Source organism: Condylura cristata, unplaced genomic scaffold (assembly GCF_000260355.1).
Source record: "Condylura cristata isolate star-nosed mole 26May11 unplaced genomic scaffold, ConCri1.0 scaffold00009, whole genome shotgun sequence".
Classification (NCBI taxonomy): domain Eukaryota; kingdom Metazoa; phylum Chordata; class Mammalia; order Eulipotyphla; family Talpidae; genus Condylura; species Condylura cristata.
Window position 1 is genome coordinate 56,498,221 of NW_004567110.1, and position 22,473 is coordinate 56,520,693.

The 22,473-nt window shown below is 34.5% G+C and overlaps 1 protein-coding gene across 1 annotated transcript in view; it reads right to left on the minus strand.

The window, feature by feature from the left end:
• Positions 1-22,473, minus strand: part of TGS1 (trimethylguanosine synthase 1) — a 38,609-nt gene that overhangs the window by 3,076 nt on the left and 13,060 nt on the right. Inside the window, exons 5-12 of the mRNA XM_004679872.2 lie at positions 20,256-20,373; positions 18,507-18,593; positions 15,690-15,864; positions 13,786-14,080; positions 11,443-11,595; positions 10,433-10,576; positions 6,791-7,007; positions 5,981-6,059 (exon numbers count right to left, since the gene is read on the minus strand). Of these exons, the coding sequence (XP_004679929.1) occupies positions 5,981-6,059; positions 6,791-7,007; positions 10,433-10,576; positions 11,443-11,595; positions 13,786-14,080; positions 15,690-15,864; positions 18,507-18,593; positions 20,256-20,373 (1,268 nt within the window). The remainder of the gene's footprint in view (positions 1-5,980; positions 6,060-6,790; positions 7,008-10,432; positions 10,577-11,442; positions 11,596-13,785; positions 14,081-15,689; positions 15,865-18,506; positions 18,594-20,255; positions 20,374-22,473) is intronic.

The window sequence follows — 22,473 nt, forward strand, 5'->3', positions numbered from 1 at the left end:
GAATCAACTGCCAATGACTAATGAGTTAATCAATCATGCCTACATAATGAAACCTCCCAAAAATTCCCAAAAGAAACTCCTTAGGTAGTTTCTGGGTTAACACATGGAAATCTGGGTTAGAGGCATGGCTTCAAGAAGGCTTTTAAGCTTTTTACCCCTCTCCCCATACACCACGTTATGCATCTCTTCCACTGACTGTTCCTGAATATCCTTTGCAATAAACTGGTGATTAAATTGGTTTCTTGAATTCTGAGTCATTCTAGCAAATTAATTGAAACTGAGAAAGGTATCTTGGGGATCTTTGATCTAAAGTTGGTTGGTGAGAAAACAGGTGACAGCCTAATCTTATGATTGGCTTCTGAAGTAGAGTGTGGTCTTGGGAGACTGGGCCTTTAATCTGTGAAATCTGAGACTATCTTGGGATAGACTGTGTCAGAACTGAGTTCTCTAATACCCTGCTGGTGTATTAGAATTGCTTGTCAGTGGGGGAAGCCTACGCATACTCATATTGGATAATGAGCTAAAGGAATAAATACTTGGGCATTGTGACTAACAGATCTAATTTTTCACAATAAATTCTGCATGAGGTAAGGTATTAAATGAAGTATTCCTCTTGTTCTTTTAAACAAATGACATGTTTAAGTAGAGTGAGACTGGCAAGCTGACATTTTCTTTGGGGTTGGGGGATAAGGGAATGGGGGGGAAGGGAGGCAAAGTAGAGAGATAAGAGGTTAAGAGAATGGAGTCAGAGGTCAAACAACAGTGAAAACCCTGCTGGATTAGTGGTAGCAGAAACAAACAGCCAGAGGTCAATTTTATTACCAGTACTACTACTAATTTCCTGTTAATTAAAAAAAGCCTTTAAGGTTGGCATTGACTTTCAAGATCTGAAGAACAGGAATACCACTATCTCCCTATCAAAGGGCATTTCTGAAGAAAAAATTTTCTAAAATTTACTTGGAAAAAATTGAAAGCAATATAAAATAGATAGTTATTGTTTTTTTTTTAAGTGGCATATAGACTTACACTGAAAAACATCTCTGTAAAGGTCGTATAGTTTTTTACTCTTTCCCCCACTTTCTAGATGATTGTCTTTATTAAGACAAAAAGCAAAGAAAACATCATTACATGGAAGTTTTTGAAGTCAATTACAAAACAATCAAATCATTTTATTCCATAACTATTCACTGAACAGAGATTTTTTTTTTTGTTTACCAAAGCCACTGGGTTTTGCTCTGGCCAGTGGAATGCAGCAGACAAAAACTTCTCTGGGTCTATGAATCTTACATTTTTGTTAGAGTCAGACGATGGACAAAACTGGAAGGTTAGTATGGCAAAATATGAGAAAATATAGTGTTTAAAAAGAAATTAAAAAATTTCCAGGTTTCTAATTAGAAAGTTTCTAGCTTTAGCCTTTTTTACATTTTACAACTATATATGTATCTTAAAGTAGATACATATATAGAATTCTGGACTTAGACTAAAGTTTATAGACATTAAGCTGGTAATACTTTGCTTCAAGTAAACTGAACGCTATCGATTTCCAGCTGTCTTTACTTTTGACAAAAGTTATTTGGTTCCTTACTACTTCTTTAAATTAAGCAATATTTCAATGTTTAAGTGTATAAATAAATATATATATTTTTGCAGATGGCCTTTCAGATACCTTGAATGCTACCTCAGCTCTCAGATATTGTTTTTTTCAAACATTTACTTGATCAAAGTTCAAGTGATGTTTAAAAGCACAAAGTGTTTTAGGAAGTAGTGACCACTTCCTATATCCAGATACATCACTAATGTTTGTATTTAACCTGTTATTAGAATAGTGGGAATGTGAAGATTGTTCTTAAAGCTTGTATTCAGAAGCATATGTGCTTTCCTAATTTGACTAATGAAGCCATTTTTATAGCTCCTCTGGAGAAAAATATATGGAGTACAAGAACCAATAATATGATACTACTCCAACTGTTCAGGGGCAAACCTGCCAAGAGAAAGCTGGCTAATAAGATTAAAAGTCAATCAAATTTGTATCCTTAATTAGCAATGTATGATTAATTAGCAGAATTCACAAAGAACAGATTAGAGTTGGTCTAGAAACCTGGGTTGCTACGAGAGATAAGAGAATACCTGTGGCAAAAATAAAGCTCAGCAGCTAGTGACTCTTTCCCTTCTGGTCAACTTTTAGCCTTCTGTCTTTCTTACCAATCAGGATCAGAACAGAACTGACTTAGCAGAATTCGTTGTATTTTCCGTTGCTTCACTAGCCACCTCAATTTCTATTCACTACTTCCAATCTCATAGTCTGCAAACTCTGTGATAAGAGGTGAGTCTGTTCCTTTTTGGTAATGAGTACCTTGTTAGCAGATAGCAAGGCCCCAACTCTCATTGTGAGGTAGACCCAGCAGGCAAATCACTAAGCTGCTCTAGTTCACATGTCAATATGATCATACTGATAATCTGATTTGCTTACTCCAAACTTGCTGTAATGATCCAAGTCAGGGAAACATACAAATTCTATGTTATTTAGACAAGACACATTTATTAAGTTCCCATGTTGTATATAAATGCAGGGCAATGTTCCTTTAGCAGCAGAATGTACTTCTGAGAACTCCAAGTTTTTATAGACTGAGTATTTTCAGATTAAGAGTTTATTATTAAGTATCATGTACCGTAAGTCCAATATAGTTTCTCAGCCCTCTTTTACTCTCCTGCTGCTGGTTCCTAGAACTGCTGGAATGACTACAGTATTTACTGATGGTCATGGCTTTGACTATGAAAGTGATGCTCTATGACCAGATTTCAATTATGGAAATTTCATTTAGAACAGTAAATCTTTTATCAATTTAAAAATTTTGAAGCTAGTAAGCCCCAATCTTCTTTATAATAAATACACAGATATGATAGCTAAAAAACAAAATACTTGTAAATAAAACTGTATTTGCAGACTTCTGGGGCATTCATTCAAAAACAAACAAAAAAAATCAATTTAGTTATATCCAAATTATTTTCTGAAAAACTTCCCAAATTGTTTCTCTATTATCAATAGTTTTTTAATTAGTCAAAAGCCTCTATTTTCTACATGGTAAGTCTTAGAAATGTTAAAATCTTGCTGATAAGTTTTCCCTTCCTTCTCTTACCTATTAGATGGATAGACCTACTGAATAAAATAAAAAGTGAAAAGTGTAATGACTTCTACAGTTAGAAACTTTCCCCTTCCTTCCTGATGGAACAAACTGTAAGGGGTCAATGGATGCCTCACAAACCCAGTCAACTAGAAAGATACTTTGATTAAAACTAACATCAATTTCTATACTTAAAGACACAACCTAAACAATTACAGGTAAGTTTTACCTATGGTATCAGGTTACTTGGTAAATATTCTCTTACATTATCAGGAAGTAAAACAGGCAGGGTTTGGCCTAATTGTTCTCAGGATGTCAGTCTGGGGGGAAGTCATGGAAGGGTGGAGTACGTTTACAAACAAGTACCAGAAATTAAAAGATACTGGACTTCCTAATTGATTATTTCAATCTTAGGGGATGTTTTTCAAGATATTCCTGTTTTCTATATTGCTATGAACAGATTATAAAGAAAAAAAAACAACTTAGTTCATGCTGAAAAGTATAAATACTATTATCACTTTCCCCAAGTTAGCTATTTTAAGAGATAGAACTGAGCAAAGATACGCCACCCAGTAGCCAATCCTTCAACGTTCCTGCATCCGGTCAGGAGACAGGACTCATCTAGTTAAGATCCTACCCCAGGGATTTATACTACAGTTTGAAAATCACTGTGGTATAGTGCCTTTGGGGAAACTAACCATTTTTCTCTGCTCAGAGACCGCTTTTTAAAAGTTTTTCATCTTTGAAAAACATGGTAGCTGCAAAGCCAATATTGGCTACAGTTCTATGGTTATCAAAACATAGAAATAAAGGAAAAACAGGAAGATATAGGTGTCAAGCAGATAAAATCTGGAGACCATCAATTGAATCTAATCTGTTTCCAAGTTTCAAGTGATATGTGAGAGTGAGATATACCTTCTTTTCAAAGAGCTAATTATGAAAAGACTTTCCAAATTACTCAGTTCTTGAGTTTCATAGTAAGAATCAGATAGAAAGGGATTCATGTTGTGGAGTAACTTCAAACACAAAACAGGAAGTAAGAGTAAAGTAACAGAGTCCTAGAAAAACAATTTACTAGACCAGAAAACAATCATCCTCATCTCCGGAATGGCAAACTTGCAAGAAAAGTTGTATTGGTATTTAGTCCATATTCAGTTTAGCTTCCCTGCATATAAATGTTATCCACAGTACCAATTTTTTCCTGACAGGAAACAAGTTTTTTTAAAGAGACAGTTCCATGGGAAAATTCAGTCTGAATTTAAAATATCTGACTCACACACTTTTGAGAAGTCAACCTAAGTGTAGTAAGTTCAGGTTGTTGTAACATTATAAATAAACAGTCCTCAACAAAAAAGTGACTTTCTGTAACTTAGCTCTCTTTCAATCTTACAGAACTATCTCTTCTGTTATTTTTAAAATAATTTGATTATAATTTGATCCAAATTCAGTATCAACCAACACAATGCACTTGAAATCTCTTCCTTTTTGACTTTTATTATTCTCTAGTGTCATTGCTCCCTCTAGAGGTAAAAAATGTGAATGAACTGGCTTGATTTGGGAGTCTAGGATGCAGCTCTTAGTCACATGCACAACAATTAGGCTTAATAGCATATTTGACATAAAAATTGCATGCATCAAGGAGACAGTGACTTTGATTTGGAAGGGCTAATGTTAGATAAAATGGTTCATAAATAGGTGACAGGCAACAAGATACAGTTTTATTTCTATTTGGTGTACATTTAAGGTTACAGTAACACAGAAAGTAATACTGCTGTGAGAAGCTAAGAGAAACAGGTAGAAACTACCTTTGTAGCTGCTTTCTTATTCCTCCCTCTCCAAACCCCCAGAATGGAGAACTTAGACCTTAAGATTAAAGAGTAGTCTTCAGAAACTGCTTTTATCCAGCTCCTCCCCAAAAGGAAGCTTATGTCCTGAGGCGGTATTCTGTGATAACCGGGTTTGCTACCCAAAATCATACCCACTTTCTAACTGCTGGAGTATATCCCTGATGCTAACACAGGTTACATTGTAAGTTGACTCAGAGTTCTGAAAAACCAGTTAGGTCAATTTCTGGAGTGGAGCTTGGACAGTCTGTTTTTACACGTCCTTAGTGATTCTAAAATGAAACTGGGGTTGATAATGGATTCTGGCCTAGCTTTTCCTCTTTTCCATTACTTGGTGATAGCCAATAACCAGTAAGGCAAGCTAAGTGACAATCATGAATGTGTCATGCTTTTCCTCTTTTCCATTACTAGGTGATAGCCAATAACCAGTAAGGCAAGCTAAGTAACAATCATGAATGTGTCATGGAAGAAAAATGAACTGTATTATAAATAATAAAACAGAAAAACATAAAATGCTTATAGAAAAATCAACAAAAGCATGAAATAAAGGCATCAAATCTTAGGAGGCAGTTACTGTTAGTTAAATGTTCTATATCCTAAGACTATAGTTACAATTGTTCTTGAGACAAATTAAGGTTTTTTTCTGTCTGTATACTTTGTTATTTTCAATAACATCGAAAACCTCTATTCTCAAGGTAGGTTTTAAGGACAAATCTTGACTAGTTTAAGTGTGGAACATTTGAAACATATTCAACCATTCCTTCAATACATGTAATAAAATATTAAAGTGCTCTATTCAAATATTCATGTCTGCCAAGAACTGTGGAGATGAAGACAATGAAGTAGGGATAGAGTAAGTACCAAGCAGCTCTAGTTTCCTAGTGGCCAAAAATCCAAGGACTTCTCATAATAAAACATTCTAAATTTTATCTAATTATTATTGTGTCTTTTTCCTGCCCAATCTTTATAACAGTGATGCCAGAGGCTTCTACAAGTTCTTAAGTAATAGCTTACCTGATCAACATCAGCGTTTCTTGGCAGAAAATAAACAATATTATTAGTGATCTTCTTGGAAAGTCTGAAAATTTCAAAGGTGCGGAGCAGTTAAGAAAAAGTAACAAAAAAACAGTTAATTTTTTGTCAGACATCTGCTCTTTGCTTATTATAACTCAAACACATGTTGGTATGTAGCAGTAAGAACAAATCTAAAATCTTTAAATGAACCCAGAAGAGAAATACATAGCAGATTTTGTAACTCAGCAACATACTGCCCCTGACAGATCAGAGGTTAGAAGTTAAAACGTATTTATTAAATAATCCTAGTGTTGGCAGCTAAGAGTCAGAAACACTTTAGTCTACATTCTAAATTTATTTGTGCTATTATTTATGAAATCAGGGTTTGTTTGAGTATCTTGGAAGAGTAATAGGGAAAATTTGAAGGTACAAAGAGAATTAGCAAAAGTTAGTATGAGTTAAATAAAGGTTAAGTAAGGGATGATGTAGTGTAGAGATGGGTGTTGAACAAATTCCCTATTTCCACACAATGCCAAAAATTAGTGCATTCTAGTTCTCATTTTGCAATGGGAAAACTGGACAGGAACCAAAGGAAACATCGCTTCACACCTGCTATTCCTTTTGGGTATCAATCACCACTTAGTTTTACACACAATCTGCTTTAGATGCAAAAAACCTGGACACAAACAAGTGCTATTAATTAACACCCTCCCCCTCCCTCCCAAGACTTTCTCTCTTAAACTTTTTTTTTCTTTCCCCTTTTCCTCCATTATCATTCTTTGAGTAAACTTTTCAAATTTCAAAGGATATCCATCCGGAGACATCATTGTTCTAATATCAAAGGTGTCTGCAGTAGCATAATCTGGCCCACCCCATGGAGGGCTGAGAAATACAACATCGGCCTTTAAATGAGAAGCCAGCAACAAGAAGTCTCCACAGATGAACTCTATCTTGTCTGCTATCCCATAAACTTCTGCATTATTGCGAGCAAGATCAATCTTAACTGGATCAATATCGATGGCAATCACTAAAAAGGGGAAAGCAAAAATAAATCAAATTAACAGTGATTATTGGTGATACAGAATAGTTCATCTTCTGAGCGATCTGCTTATCTTCTGTTAAAAAAAGTACAGACTAAGGGAGGTATTGGTATATCAAGACTAGTTACATTTTTTTAATTTAAAGATCCATTTTTCTTGTACCAAGGAAGTATGAATGAAGGACCTAGCTGTCAAAGTTATCTTACTCAGCCAGCCTTACCAAAGGAAGTAGTGAAAGTTCCCACCTAGGGAGTCAAATTTGTGTTTGGCACACTGTGCTCTATGAACAGTCTTAGCAGAAGTTCTTGAAGAGGTCACCAACTACATGGAAAGCCTATAATGGTATCAGAAAAGTTCATTCTCAAACAGAAGCAACCTCTCAAATGGAAGACAAATTTGATAACTTCTACAAAAAACTAAAACACATTTTTTAGAAACCTATATAACCAACTTATAAAGAAACGTAAAAACATTTGCTAATGATATTTAATGAAACCATTTACGTAGAGGGGATGGATATAACATTATTTTCATTGAGCTTTCATTTAACTTACTGTAATTTTATAATTTGCAGTGCAAACATAAGTTAATTTTAGCTCACTCATGTCATGTAGTAAGTTATCAAGTGTACTTGTATGTGCACCAGAATATTAATGGAAATATGTCTGGAAGGGCTAAGTGGAACCCTGATGCATACAGAATGGTAGTCATGGAAACAGTTATTTTCTAAAAAATGCTGGTTTCAGTATTTGTTAATGTTTTTGAAAATACTGTACTAAATAAATCATGTGAATCAAGAATATAAGAACAAATTATATGTTGCAAAATCATGCATTTATAATGCCATCTTTTCTGTTCAAAATTCTCATATCTTCACCTTCCGCTGGAGGTCAAATTTGTTTTTAGGTTAGGCCTAAAAGAATATAAGCAATATATTACATTCATGAAATGCTACCAAGTGTTGGGTGACATAAAAAGTTGCATTGTCCAGTAATGGTAGCTATTAGTGGTGACTATCTTTAAATTGATTAAATTACTAAGAGGATATTCCAATGCCATATTGCAGGTGTTCAACAGCCCACTGAGTGGCTATCACACTGGATAGGCAGACATTATTTTCATCATCACAAGAAATTCTATTTAGCAGCATTGATATTGCACTATTGACACACATACAAGGAGGAAAAAAACTTTTTAACAAAATGTACAGAATGGTAGTCATGGAAAAAGGGAACATGTCAATTATACAGAACACCATTTTCTCTAATGGTAGTGTAAATATGTGTGTACATACCACACAGGTGAATAAGTGTTTGCATATGCAAATGAATATATAAACATGCAAACACATTCACACACAATCAATTATACTTTGTTTTCAATGTGGTAAGTCCAAGCATACTAGGGCAACATACATGACTAATATTAAAGTACCAATGAGTTATTCTGCCTGTGGGAAGCAGACACCACTATAGTGAACATGCTTGAAGGCTCTGAAGCTTCCACTTCCACATACTGCAAAGACAGATGCCCGATCACCACGGTACTGAGAGAGTGTTTGCTGTGAGACTCTTTCTTCCCAGAGGCTAGGCTGACCGTCTGTAAGTTTGAAGTGATAAAAAGAAGCTAAAAAGCTATAAGAACATGGTAGAAGTAATCTCCTTTTAGCTTGGGACGAACATTAAGCATTTTTTTTACCAGATGTGTAGGAAGCTCCAGAAAACATTGGCAATAGAGGTGTATTTGTAGAAATATAAATCTACTACATGAATTGTTTCTATAATGTTTTGAGGAACTTTCCAGATTTGCTGCTTTATCAGAGAGAAGATATTTTTACTGTCATGTTGTGATACAATTTAAAATAAAGACAATTTTTATAACTTTGAGCAAAACCCTTTTTTTTGGGCAGTAAACACTAATTTGAGTTTACAAGATGGGCAAAGGCAGAGAGCCTTAAGTACAGAGTGAAGGGTCACCCTGGTGGCAAAAGGGGTTAAAGCGCAACACTATGGCACTATCTGCAGTCACTGCAGCACAAGTTCGCTCTCCAGCAAGGGAGGTGACCCACATGGCATAGCAGACCTCTCTACTGTCTCACCAACTGCTCCCCTCAGCAATGTATTTCAGTCAATCCATCTTTTATGCTCCCCACTCTGTCTCTGGTGAATCCTCTCACCCCCACCTCTGCCCTTTACCCTAGTTCTTATTATGCATAAATAAATACATCTTAAAAAAAAAAAAGAAAGAGTGAAGGCTTTGAAACACAAGACTATAATTACTATTCTGGTACATGTGAAAATAGTTTTAATCTAAGTAGGGTACTAGGATACCATAATAAAGTTAGTAAATGTCAGGCTTTAAACCCTAGAGTGACTGAATAAGGGTGCAATACATCAGCATTGGCTTAAAAAAAAAAAAAAAAAAAAGCACTGGCTTAAAAAAATAATCAATATTAGAATTAATCACTTTCCAGCTTCTGTGGCTTCTAGCTTTTCAAAGTCACATGTTTTCCCAGTTAATATTAAGAACTTTACATAAACAAATGTGATTTGGTTGAGGTCTGTTCAAAGTGAAACTATTATTGATATGCATAATATAAAGACATTAAAGGGCATCTTCACAGTATGACTTAATGACTGATTATCTCTAAAATATCCAACCATGTTATATTTAAGAAGGAATTATAAAGAACAGGGTACTAGTTCCAAAAGAGTGAGCAAACATTCTGGCTTTATGATTCAGTTATATTAATTTGAACAATTTACTAAAGCTTTGTTTGCCCTGCAAAAGAACATATACACAACCTACTCAACATAGTTCTTGGTAGCTATATAGTGATAAGAAGTTTTCATTCTTGTGATTCCAAAGTCCAACAACCACAAAGATGACTTATACTTCCAGATTTTTTGAATTTTAGAAATGTAAACGCTGAAAGATATTACAAAGATTATCTCAATATACTGTGCCCTTTAAATTAAGGAGAAATGATGTCCAAAGTCAGAAAGCTATTGAATGGTAAGCCTAGAACTCTGTGCACTGCTATGGTCCCTTTCTTCTAAAGAATAGTCTCCCATTTTAATATTTTTAGTTTTATATGTTATAGTCTTGATTCCACCAAGCTGTGCCTGTCTATTCTTGGATAAATTACTTCATCAGTTTATTTCTCAGTTAATCTATGAAACATAGTAAAAGACATTTTGCAAGACTGCTGACTGAATGAATACATACATTATTAGGTACATACCTTAGTATGTGATATAATGTATTTTTTAATATATACACTGTTATTTTAAAATATTTGGTACTAAACTATGAATTATATATTAAAGTTGAGCAAAGATAGGCTAATGCAAAAGGAAACATTTACTGAATAAATTGAAAATAACAATCTCTTCCATTGAAAGCTAATTACCTCTCTTTCCTGTCAAGGCAAATTGAATGGTATTCCCTCCAACTCCACAAAATGCATCCACTACAATGTCACATTTGAAGGTCTGACTGACCCGGCCAGCAATGTGCTCAGCAATCTTCTCAGGTGTAACTGAAAACCAGCCCTCTGTGAAAGAAAAATTATTTCTCTTAAAATAAAATGTTCAAATTTCAAGAAGCCAAGAAAAACAAACATAACAAACATTACTACGTTATATACTTAAAAACTCATTATCCCTTTCAAAAAGTGCGAATTACCTAGTTTTAGAGAAAAGTTCTATAAAGCTTTATAAAAATAAACCACTCTTTCCAATTTCCAGAGAAACAATCATTCCCATTCTTGTCTATGATTCCATAAATGAATTATGTCTATAAATGAACACAATTCCAATTTCTCTGCTTCAGGCATTAATTACTGACTAGGGAAAATGGAAAGTTACCCATTCTAATCTGCCAACTCTCCAAACTTCACTCAGTTCCTCAATTCTTTTATTTCTAATAAGGAAGCAATGAACCACATTTGTACTGGATTTTGGAAAAGTTCTCACATTACCCAAGTGTCAAGAAAAGCAAGAAGCTGATAGCTAAAGAAGTATAGCAGGAAGGGCAGAACCCTAACTCCATACCCTAACTCCAAAATAATACTATAAGGGACATTACTAGGATAACTGGTGAAACTAGGATGAAGCAGTGTAGATTATGATAATGTAGCAATGTTAAATTTATAATTTTACTATTGTTATATAAAAACATCCTGGTTTAAGAAAATACACACTGAAGTATTAAGGGGTAGGAACAACTGAATTAGCAATACAAACAAGAAAAACTACGCACACACCTAGAGAGAATAAAAAAGCACATGTGCCAAATATTAATAGTTGAAAATGGATAAAGGGGATATGAACAAAAAGAAAGTTTTCTGTACAGTGCTTGCAATTTCTCTGTATATTTGAAATCATTTCGAAATAAAGCCAGAAAATACATATACTTCACCTCTATCCAACTTAATCCCATCATCAAATCGGGAGAAAAGCCTGTATCTCTGGGCCCAGTATTTTGCGAGTTCAGGAACAGCAGCTATCTCAGGAGGCAGACCATTTACCTTTTTGTTCTTGCTTTTCTTCTTATTTTTCTTTTTACTTTCAGCTACAATAAAAGAATATAAAAAACAGAGAGCTCATTCTAAAATAAGAGAATCACAGTGAATTGATCTAAAAGTACAGCCTTATCAACTGATTGCATTTGGGACTGTGCTCTAGAACATGTATGGAGAAGCAGAAGGCACAATGGAAACAGCACTGACTATATTACAGTCGCCATTTTGCTATTTACTGGCTCCCTGGGCTTATAAAGAAACTTGGGTTCTCTAAGCTTTCTCTCTCTCTTTATTTAAAAGACTGATTTATTTATGCATACAGAGCTGGGGTAAAGGCCAGATGTGCAGGGGTGGTGAAAGGATACACCAGAGACTGAGTGGATAGAACAGGCAGATCAACGAAGTACACTGCTGAGGGGAGCAGTGGGCAAGACAGGAGAGGTCTGCACCATATAGGTCACTTCTGGGGCTGAGGATCGAACTCACACTGAAGTGGCTGCAGCCAGCTTGCAGTGCTGTGTCCTAACACATTGTGCCACCAGGGAGGGCCTCTCAGCTCTTATTTTTAATTCCTCATCATCAGGAGTGAATGACTGAGTATTACTTAACCTACTTTTTTCATAGGGATGTTAGGAGAAAAGCAAAAATACTATCATATCTATAAAAGATATTCCTGTAGACAAGACACTATTTAGTTGTTGACTTATAAAAATTTAAATATTTTCCTTACCTTCTTTAAAATAAAAGTTCTTAAGGACTGATAAAGCTCTTGTTCTTAGTCACATCAGTTCTCAGAACCTAGCCATCAACTAGAAGGTGTAAAATAGGAGTCACTATCTCTGTTTCATTCACTCAGAGACTGATTTTTTTTTAAACTTCCAATTTTTAGTAGTTTGATTATATGGTTTCAGTTTTGAGCAGATCAGAAGCAGTAACTTAGAATGATGAATGTGCTATGTTAACTAAATTTAATGAAAAGAACTAATACAGGCACATAAAACTCTACTATACTTAAAATAGTCCTCAAGGAAAGGACCATGTCTTAACATGGATTGCAACAGCAAAATCCAGTGAAGAGTTCCTTGAGAGGGGATACTGATTTTTTGAGTGAACAATTTTTGTTGTGCAAAATCACATTGTAATCTAGACTACTAAATGCTAGTATTTCTGAAGTCCTTCTCACAACCACTATCTTCCAAATACTTGAGTGGTGGTAGCAGAAAAGTAGGGTAGGAAAAATGAGATTTAGGAATCCGTTCACTGGTAGTGAGTCAAAGGTACTATTCACTTCCCAAATGACCCTGGGCAAATTTCTTAATTTCTTTGAAGCTTTATTTTCTATATTTATTGAATAAGGGTAATTCTACTCACCTTATTGGGTTACTTTACAGATTAAATAAGAATAAAACATGTTAAAACATTCAGAATGTTCAAGTACCAATGAACATTAGTTGTATGATGGTAATAAAAAATTAAAATTACATTAAGAACATTGTTTAGAAAGGGCAAATACATATACAAAGATCAGTGGTCAACACAAAAATACACAGGGCTGGGGCAGGGGGGAGATTTAAGCAAAACATTCTCCTCAATAGTATATTAAAACTATGAAGGACTTCAACAATTCTTACTGGCTCCATTTAGGGTATATCTGAAAAATTCAATACAACTGAACGTTAAATGAAAATTTCTACCTTATAAAAGCTTTCATGTTAAACTGAATGTAATGATTATTATTTTTTTAATAATAAAAGAACATTTGCTATAAAAATATTCAAATAGTACAAAACGGCATAAGTAAACATGTTATTATAGCCTTGTACTGTAAATACTTCTTACACATGTGTCAAAAAAACCCCACAAACTATCACCAACAAATAATCACTACAAATAAACAAAAAACAAAAATTAAAAATAAAGGAAATTGGCCACTATTAGCTCATGGAACTGACCATGGTGGTAGAGACCAATCTTTCTGGAAGAGGCAGAGGTGCTCAGTTTTCCCAAGTGCTTTTACCTTTTATTTTAATGCACTTGCTCTGCTAATAGTAAAGTATGCCCTGGGTGCTAAGCCATAACCATTAGAACATTTCACTTTAATATGCTCTCAACTTAAAAAATAAATAGCAGGTGTGAAAATTTAGATACAGATGATTCATAAATGAAAACTAAGGAAAGACAATTATTTAAACATGAATTTGTCTAAACCCACTAGCAAGGTGAAGTGGATTTAGTTTTACCTTCAGTTTCTCCCTGAAGAGAGTCTGGTACATCTTGAGTAACACAATCCTGTTTATGTAGAAGAGCTGCTACTGAGCTATCCTTTTCATTTTTTCCTGTTCCAGGTTCACCAGATGAAGATACGGCATGACACTTTTCAGGTTGTGGACTGCTAATCTCGAGCAGGTCATCACCCTTTTTAACAGAAATTTCTTGGTCCTCTGAATCACTGCTTGTACAAGTGTCTAGCACATTATTGTGAGAAGGTGACTCTGGCGATGTTTCCTCATTGACCCATTTTAGAAATTTTTCAACCTAAGAGTATATGATATCAGCAAATATGAGTTAATCTCAAATAACACAGAATATTCCCACTGTTTTACCAGTTATCACTTGAATGACATCTGTGTCATACTTATTAGCTCTGTAAGTATGATATACATGCTATTGTGAATAAATAATTCTAAATACCTGCTCTTTGCTGTCTGGATATACCATAACCTTATTAAAGATTTTGTTAAAAGGGAAAAAATATTAGATTAAATATTAAGACTATGGCCACCCTATTATCAATTAACACCAAAAGGATAAAGCTTTTCCAAAAAATAACTGTACCGTGTGCTATCACCACCACAAATACACTTATTATTGAGCAATATATTAATTTTGGTTTTTCAAATTATATAGAGCTTTCTGCAATGGTTCATGTCACAATCTGTGGTATTCAACATCAAAAGTAAACTCAAAAAAGGACAGTGACAATCTATGAGAATAAAAGCAGTGTTATATTAGAAAGAAAGCAGCTGAGTCAGCAAGATGATTCCCCAAAAGTAGGATTTGTTCTCTGAAATGTTAACAAGGCTCCAAGGCAGATGATAAATATTTCCTTGCATTTTCATAACGTGAATATTCTTCATAACAGATCTTCATGTCCTTCTTGAGTTAGTAAATCAGAAGGATTGAAGACATAAATTGAAAATGAACAACAGCCCAGAACCTTCCTTGGAAGGTACTGCACCTACACAACAATGTGGTATCTAAGGACACAACAATCACATTTATTTTTCCTCGCCAGACCTTAGCAGTTATGTTTCTGTTCTTAGCTACAATTAAATGATGGGATCATCACATCCAATACATCATAAAAAGTCCTATAGGATTGACTGGACTGATACTGGGATAACAGCTTCAGAGAGAAACACAGTCACTGCAATATTAAAATATATCACCAGTAAAAATCCCATTAAAATATAAAAATAAAAGGAGTTATAAATTTGTAGCATGTTTTAGAAATGTTGAAGTTAGGGAGAACCATATATCGTAAGTTAAAACTCATCATGGTTCTAAGATTTTGTTACTAACGTTCTGCTCACATGAAGGTGTCTTTTTTTTCTATATGAAGGATAACTCATCAATCAAGCAAAAATAATTCAAGATGCTTGTTTTCCAGGTCCTTGGATAGCAAGTATAGCAAAGTCCAAGAGAGGGGGACGAGAACAGTACAGTGATTCTTCTTGTGAATCACTAAATTAACCTTGAGTCTCATGCCATTAAGGTGAACTTATTAGTACAAAGTTGGATCTATCACTTCTTGATGACCCAAAAACTCAGGCTTAAAAGGTGTGTTAGGAAAAGGACTACCAAGGATCCTGCTTACCTGAGTGAAATGAGAAATCCTACTGTCTTACTATTTACACAGGGTAATTTTACCTATTTATTTTCCTAGACACTACTACTTTGTAGTTTTGACACATCTCCGTTTCATATTCCCCCCAACTTAGGTTTTTAAATTTAGTTCCTACAACAAATGCTAGTTAGATATCCTTATAACAGGTAGAAAGAGTTCCCATTTGAAAACAGTCTTAAGAGCCTTGCTCACAAAATGAAATGCTATCGGTAAGTATAAAACAAAATTTACACATACCTTACTCAAAGCTTTGCTTTTCTTCAAAAGTGGTTTTTCTGCCTCTTCAGTGAAAAAGATGTGTTTATTTTTCATATTTATCTGTCTTCGCATATCTAGGAACTTTGATTTATACTTTATGTTCTTCTGTAGATACCTGACCCTCCGATGACTGAAATTTGAAATCTCACCATATCTGTGACCAAACAAAAGAACTGGACTCAAACATAAGTTCTATGGGCTTGTTTCCCTACATGAAAAGAGAATAAAACTAACACTTTTCACTATTTTCTGTTAATAGTCACCATTTTCATTTTATTTTTCTAAGTGAAGAAAACTATGAAATAAAGTTTAAAATGCAGGGAAATTTGAGGTCTGGTCTGTATGTTAATTGTCAACTAAATATGAAACACTGAGGATGGAAATATCAACACATCCAAGCTGAGAGTACACAGTAAAATGTAATAAACAGCAGAAAAATATGACCCCATAGCATATAGGAAGTATATATATTTTTCTCATAGTGAAGTGTTGCCAAATATCTGGATAAGTTTGAATTATCTTAAAAGTGGTCCCTGAACTCATAACCTAACTCAGTTCATGCTTAGCAAAGAAGAAAATCACTATTATCAAAATGATTAGAGAATGTATGTTGATTTAACCATATGAAGTTTACAGTGCTAAAATGTATGTCCACCTTAAAGCCTTCTTTGACTATATCAAGCCTCCTTTAACGGGGTCTCCTACACACAATTTGGGACTGAGATTACAACATACAATTTAGCATGTGTACATTCCTGAGTAATTTGATTTTAAATGCCAGGTGTTGCAAAGGACACAAAAATACTGCTCTAAAAGGCAATCTGTACTCCAAAGCTCATTGCAATACTATTTACAATAGCCAAGACATAGAAAATACCAAAATGCTCCAAAACAATGAAAGGACCTAGATGTGGTTTGTATACACAATGGAGTACTCCTCAGTGATCAAAAAAGAAATTCATGCCATTTGTGGTGATAGGGATGGAATTAGAAGATTCATATTAGAAGGGGTTATGCTATGTGAAATAAGCCTGAAGAAAAAAGATAAGTAACTGATGGTTTCACTTACGTGTGGAACAGGGAGAAAGCAAAAAGGGTCAGGTAAAAGACAAAAGTTACAAGCTGATCATAGACCTGAGGCAGATAGCAGGAGGGGAGAAGGGTAATAAACAGGGTAGGAAGAGCAGGAGGGACTGTGGTGATGGACCATGGGTATGATGGTAGAGCGAGAGCTACAGGGACTACACTGGATGGGAGAAATCAAACACTGTCCAAAAATTAACAACAATTTAAGAAAGTTCAAATTTCAAAAGGAATTTTCATTTTCAAAAACATTTACCTTCTAGCCATAAACTTCTTTATAAAAATGAATGTAGGGTGTTCTAAGTAGGAACAGGACAGTTAAGAATACTAGCCAACAGTTAGCTAAGTATGTCTCAAAAAAAAAAAAAATTCTGCTAGCAATTTAAACATGGCAATATCAAGAAAACTTTTGTATTACTTAATCTTTCTGATCTTTAGTTTTAGATAACTATATAAACTACTTAAGTACTATAAGGAAATGATAAGTGAATCTTTAAATAACAATATTATGGTACTATAGTTATGAATGCTCATTTCTGAACTACTATGAATTCAACTTATGGGTCAACCTTAAGAACCATGTTGTTTTCTTACTGACATCATAATGTGTAGGTATCTAATAAAATTTTAGAGCTAACGAAAATAAATCTAAACCCTTAGAAATATCAAATACCTTAATCTCAACTTAAATCACTGGTGCAAATTGGAGGATTTACATTTAGCTCTTGAGACAGCAGGTCCTTTGTGTAACTTCATTCAGTTTTAATCTTTGTATTGTATGCAATAAATCCTTCGGTTTCCTTATATTTAATAATTGAGCATTTAATTGCAGAGAAAACTTACATATGGATCTAAATGTTCACAGCAGCTTTACTTAACTGCCAAATATTACACATGATTAAAGTTTCCTTAAACAAATTAATAGTCGGACAAATGGTACATCCATACAATGAAATACTACTCAGTAGCAAGGAGGAATGTACCGGTACAATGCAAGGGTGTATGTTTAGATCTTAAAAGCAACCTAGATGTGGATACAGGATGGTGCATGAAAAACAGCCCCACTGAAAGATCAGTAAATCCAGGTGTATTTACAGTGCAGGGTGTTCACTGCACATTGTTGAGGGGAAAGGGCAAGTTCCAGAATACCTGTATCTGTGTTTTATACAATGCTTTTTTGTTTTATAAAAAGAGATTTTCATGTATATACATATATAATTATAAAACACACACGTTACATTAGGATGGATATGTGCCAAATATTGTCTACATCTTAGGAATGACTTGAAAAGATTTTTACTACGTACTTGGCATTTTTGTTTTGCTACTTTCACAATAAAAAAGAAAAAAATACTCCAGCTGTGAACTTTTTATGCATGTTTCAGATATGTACAGGGGTAGACATGTTAAGACTCTAGGTGAAAAGTGAACCATGCTTTTAAGTCTCAACAGTTATGCTGAAATAGTTATCTGTCCAGTTCAAAAGTTCTGTGAGTTACAGTTGCTATAACTATGAAATTGAATAACAACATTGGAATTATTATAAAGTGCAACTTAAACTTGTGAATATGTCATAATGTATAATGATTGTCCTATAGTCCTTATTAAATGAGGTAGTGTTTTAATCATTAAACATTCTTAGCTATCCGAATATTAGAGAGATTTAAGATAGATCAAGATTTCCAGAAGATAACAGAATTTATGTATAATCACTTTTGTCCTGAGCCATGCTTGAATCCTAGAAGGGAACCATCATTCTCCAAGTCTGAATCTGGGTTTTCATCGATGTCCAGTTCATGGCTAAACAAAGAAACAAAAGGTAAATGGTGGTAAGCTAATACCCATATGGTCAGTTCAGGCAAATATCAAAAGGTACCTATGGTCATGTGAATAACTTATCACAACTAATGATAAGTCAAATCCAGAAAGGCAAGTGAGAGTCCCTGAAATGGTATTTTCCAAACTGCATATAGTATCTAGTATTTAGAAAACAGTAACAAGCCATGTCATATCTTAAGCTACTGAACATGGTACAAATATTCTCCATTTTCCTTTGGAAAAACAAAACCATTAAAAGTTGTATCCTTAGGCCCTCCCTGGTGGCGCAGGGGGTTAAAGCACTGCACTAAGAAGCTTAAGCCACTTCCACATGAGTTCGATTCCCGCCTGCCCTGGAGGAGATCCACATGGCGAGGCAGACCTCTCCTGACCTGCCCGCTGCTCCCCTCAGCAGTGTACTTTGTCAATCTGCCTGTTCTGCTCCCCACTCTGTCTCTGGTGAATCCTCTCACCCTCCGTATCTCTGGCCTGTACCCCAGTTCTGTATGAATAAATAAATAAATCTTAAAAAAAAAAAAAAGTTCTATCCTTAAACTAACTGCCTAGACTGACATAGCTAGAAGTTTTCCTTAAAATCAAGTAAGGAAACATTCAAGAAGTTATCAACTCGATCAAAAAAATTACAGAAGGAAAAATACTGTAAGGAAGAATAAGGTTGTAAAACAAGTGATATTAAATAACATGGGATCATCTATCTATTGGGATGCTGTCTAGTTGTCTCTAAACTATCTGGGCGACAGCACCAAATAAACAAAAACGGTGAAAAATAGCTTTTATGAATTAAGCTAAATGCTCTAAACATTTATGGAGTATCTACAAAGGTCCCAGGGATATATGTACATACATAGTCTCTGCCTTAGGAACTAAGGGAAGAGTTTACAAGCAATGTCTACCATGTAGAAGGAACATAGTATAGATGTGCTTTTAAATATTATGTTACTACACTTCCAAATCTTGCTCACAGTTTTGGGAAGCTATAGGAAATGAAAGTCTTATAGAAGCACTTTGTATTCTGTCAGAGAAATAAAACATTTCCCTAATGTCTAAATTCTTTAATGTCGATCCCCATCTTCTATTTTACAGCGTGAGCATGTGAACATATTGTACCTTACATTATTCTCTATTTGCTGCTCCATATGTATCAATACTAGAAAGAACACTGTCTTCCAAAGTCTGGTCTAAGGCTTGTAACTCTTGGTAAGGCACTTAACCATTTTTTTTTAAATTAGTATTTCTATCTATAGAATGAGATTATTAGAAGTGAAATTCTGTGATTAATCAAAACTTTTGAAAAAATTAGAGTTTTCATGAAATACCTATTTATTAAACAGTATTAATTAAAACTTATCATCTATTGATAGCTCTAAGTTCCAGTCTTCCCAATGATCTCACACAAAAAGGGCATCAATTCTATCTTATAGATGAGCAATTGTGGCAGAATAAGAGGTACAATTAGGAGTGATCATGTTCCAAAGTGCAGTCTTCCCAGTATGTCCTCTCTCTCTCTCTCTCTCTCTCTCACAAGATTAGCAATATTTTAATTTAACAAGTACTTTCTAAATACTCACAGACACATCGGCTTATGCTAATTCATTCTGGAGAGAGAGGTAACATGCAACTTGCCTTCTTTTGAGTTTACTGGGCTTATGTTCAGGTGGATCTTCTTCACTCTCATCTCCATCAACACTGCTGGAGTGTGTTTTTTCTTTGATTGTATTTGCTTTTGAAGTTTCCTGCAAATCTAAAGAGGCAGAGGTACTGTAGTAGATTTCTCCCTTTGGTTTGGCAACTCTTCTGCCATTTGCATAGGCAATCAAAATATTTCAGTGCTTTTCCTGCAGTGAACTGTATGTGGTATGTCAAAGTGTCAAACCACATCTACCTATTAATTACCCACCTGCACAGATGAAGAATAAAATAAATGTAGCAATGTTCAAAACACTGCAGACAAGCATGCTTTATCTTTCAAAGTTCTCCTTCCCCTATGAAGAGAAATTAAGGACCTTCTCAGAAATTTACTACTACTAACCCTCAACTCCAAGATATATTAGAAGAGCAATGGGAACTGAACAAGGTACTGAAACAACAAAATAGCAATAACAGACTTCCACCTATCAATAATCACCCCCAATGTTAAGGGACTGAACTCACTGGTCAACAGATTTAGAGTAACATGTTGGGTTAGAAAACAAAATCCAACCTTCTGCTGCCTCCAGGAAATACAACTAGGTTCCAAAGATGAGCTTAGATTCAAAGTAAAGGATTAGAAAACAATTCTATAAGCAAATGGCCCCTAAAAGAAGACAGGAACAGCCATATTTGGGTAAAATGGACTTCAAACTAAAAAAGTAACAAGACGTAGATGGTCACTATATAATGATCAAGACAATAACACTCCAGGAAGGCATACTACTCATAAATCCAGGAAGACATACTACTCATAAATATATACTCAACAAGTGAAAGAACCTCAATGAACATTAGACAATTGCCATAATCTCTGAAAACAAGACAATGGAAAAATACATATATAATAGGAGACTTCAACACCCCATTCTCATCAACAGAGAGATCAACAGGACACACAAATAAACAAGGACACAATGGCCCTAAGTAGGGATCTAGAACACATGGGCCTAACAGACAGATGTCACAAGGCACTTCCCAAAATCCAAATATACGTTTTTGTCAAGTGCACATAGATCATTCTCCAGAACTTACCACATACTGGGCCACAAGACAAATGAGTAGTATGCAGACTGAAATAATACTAAGTTTCTTCTTTGACCAAAAAGGAATTAAACTAGAAATCAGCTATGAATAAAAGGCTAGGCAGTGCCCTACTACATGGAGACTGAACAATATGTTAATGAAAGACTACTGGATTAATGAGAAAAATAAATATGAGATGAATGACAATGAGGACACACCTTCCAGAATGTGTGGGACATAGCAAAAGCATTTCTAAGAGAAAGGTACATAGCAATAAGGCTCACATCAAGAAAAATAATAAAGAATCCAAAGAAATAACTTAATGTCCCATCACAAGAAACTCAAAGAACAACAAAAAAAAATCCAAACCAAAAGAAAGGAAATAATAAAAATTAAAGCAGAAATAAATGAAATAGAAATTAAAAAGTCAGGCCCAAAGATGAATGAAACAAGAAGGTTAATGAAAATATCCTCTTATCTAGACTCACAAGGAAAAAAAGAGAGAAAACTCAAACAGAGTAATAAAAGAAAAAAAGGGAGAAATTAGAATAGACACAGTGGAAATCCAGAGGATAATCAGAGATTACGATGAACATTTATATGCAAACAAGCAAATTCTTGGAATTACATAATCACCCCAAGCTGCAGAAAGAAGAAACCTTCCCCCAAATCAAAAGCCCATTACCAGATAGTTTCTCTAGCAAGTTCTACCAAATGTATAGCAATGAACTAATGCCTCCTCTACAAAAATGCTCAAAAAAGTGAAGAAGGAATATTATCAAATGCATTTTATGAAGCCATTACACTAATACCAAAACCAAAGACAACACATACAAAGAAAACACAATCTCTCTAATGAACATAGATCTAAAATCCTCAATAAAGTCTTAGCAAACTAACACAAAATCCATCAAAAAAATTATACACCATGACCAGATGGAGTTTATTATTACAGAAGCACAAAGATGGTTTGACATCCCAAAATGAATTAATGTGATACAGCACATCAACAAAAAGGAAAACCATATATTCTATTAACAGATGCTGAAAAAGCATTTGATAAAGTTCAATATCTATTTGTGAAGAAATTCTTAGGAAAACTAATGATAAAGGGAACATAGCTGAGCAT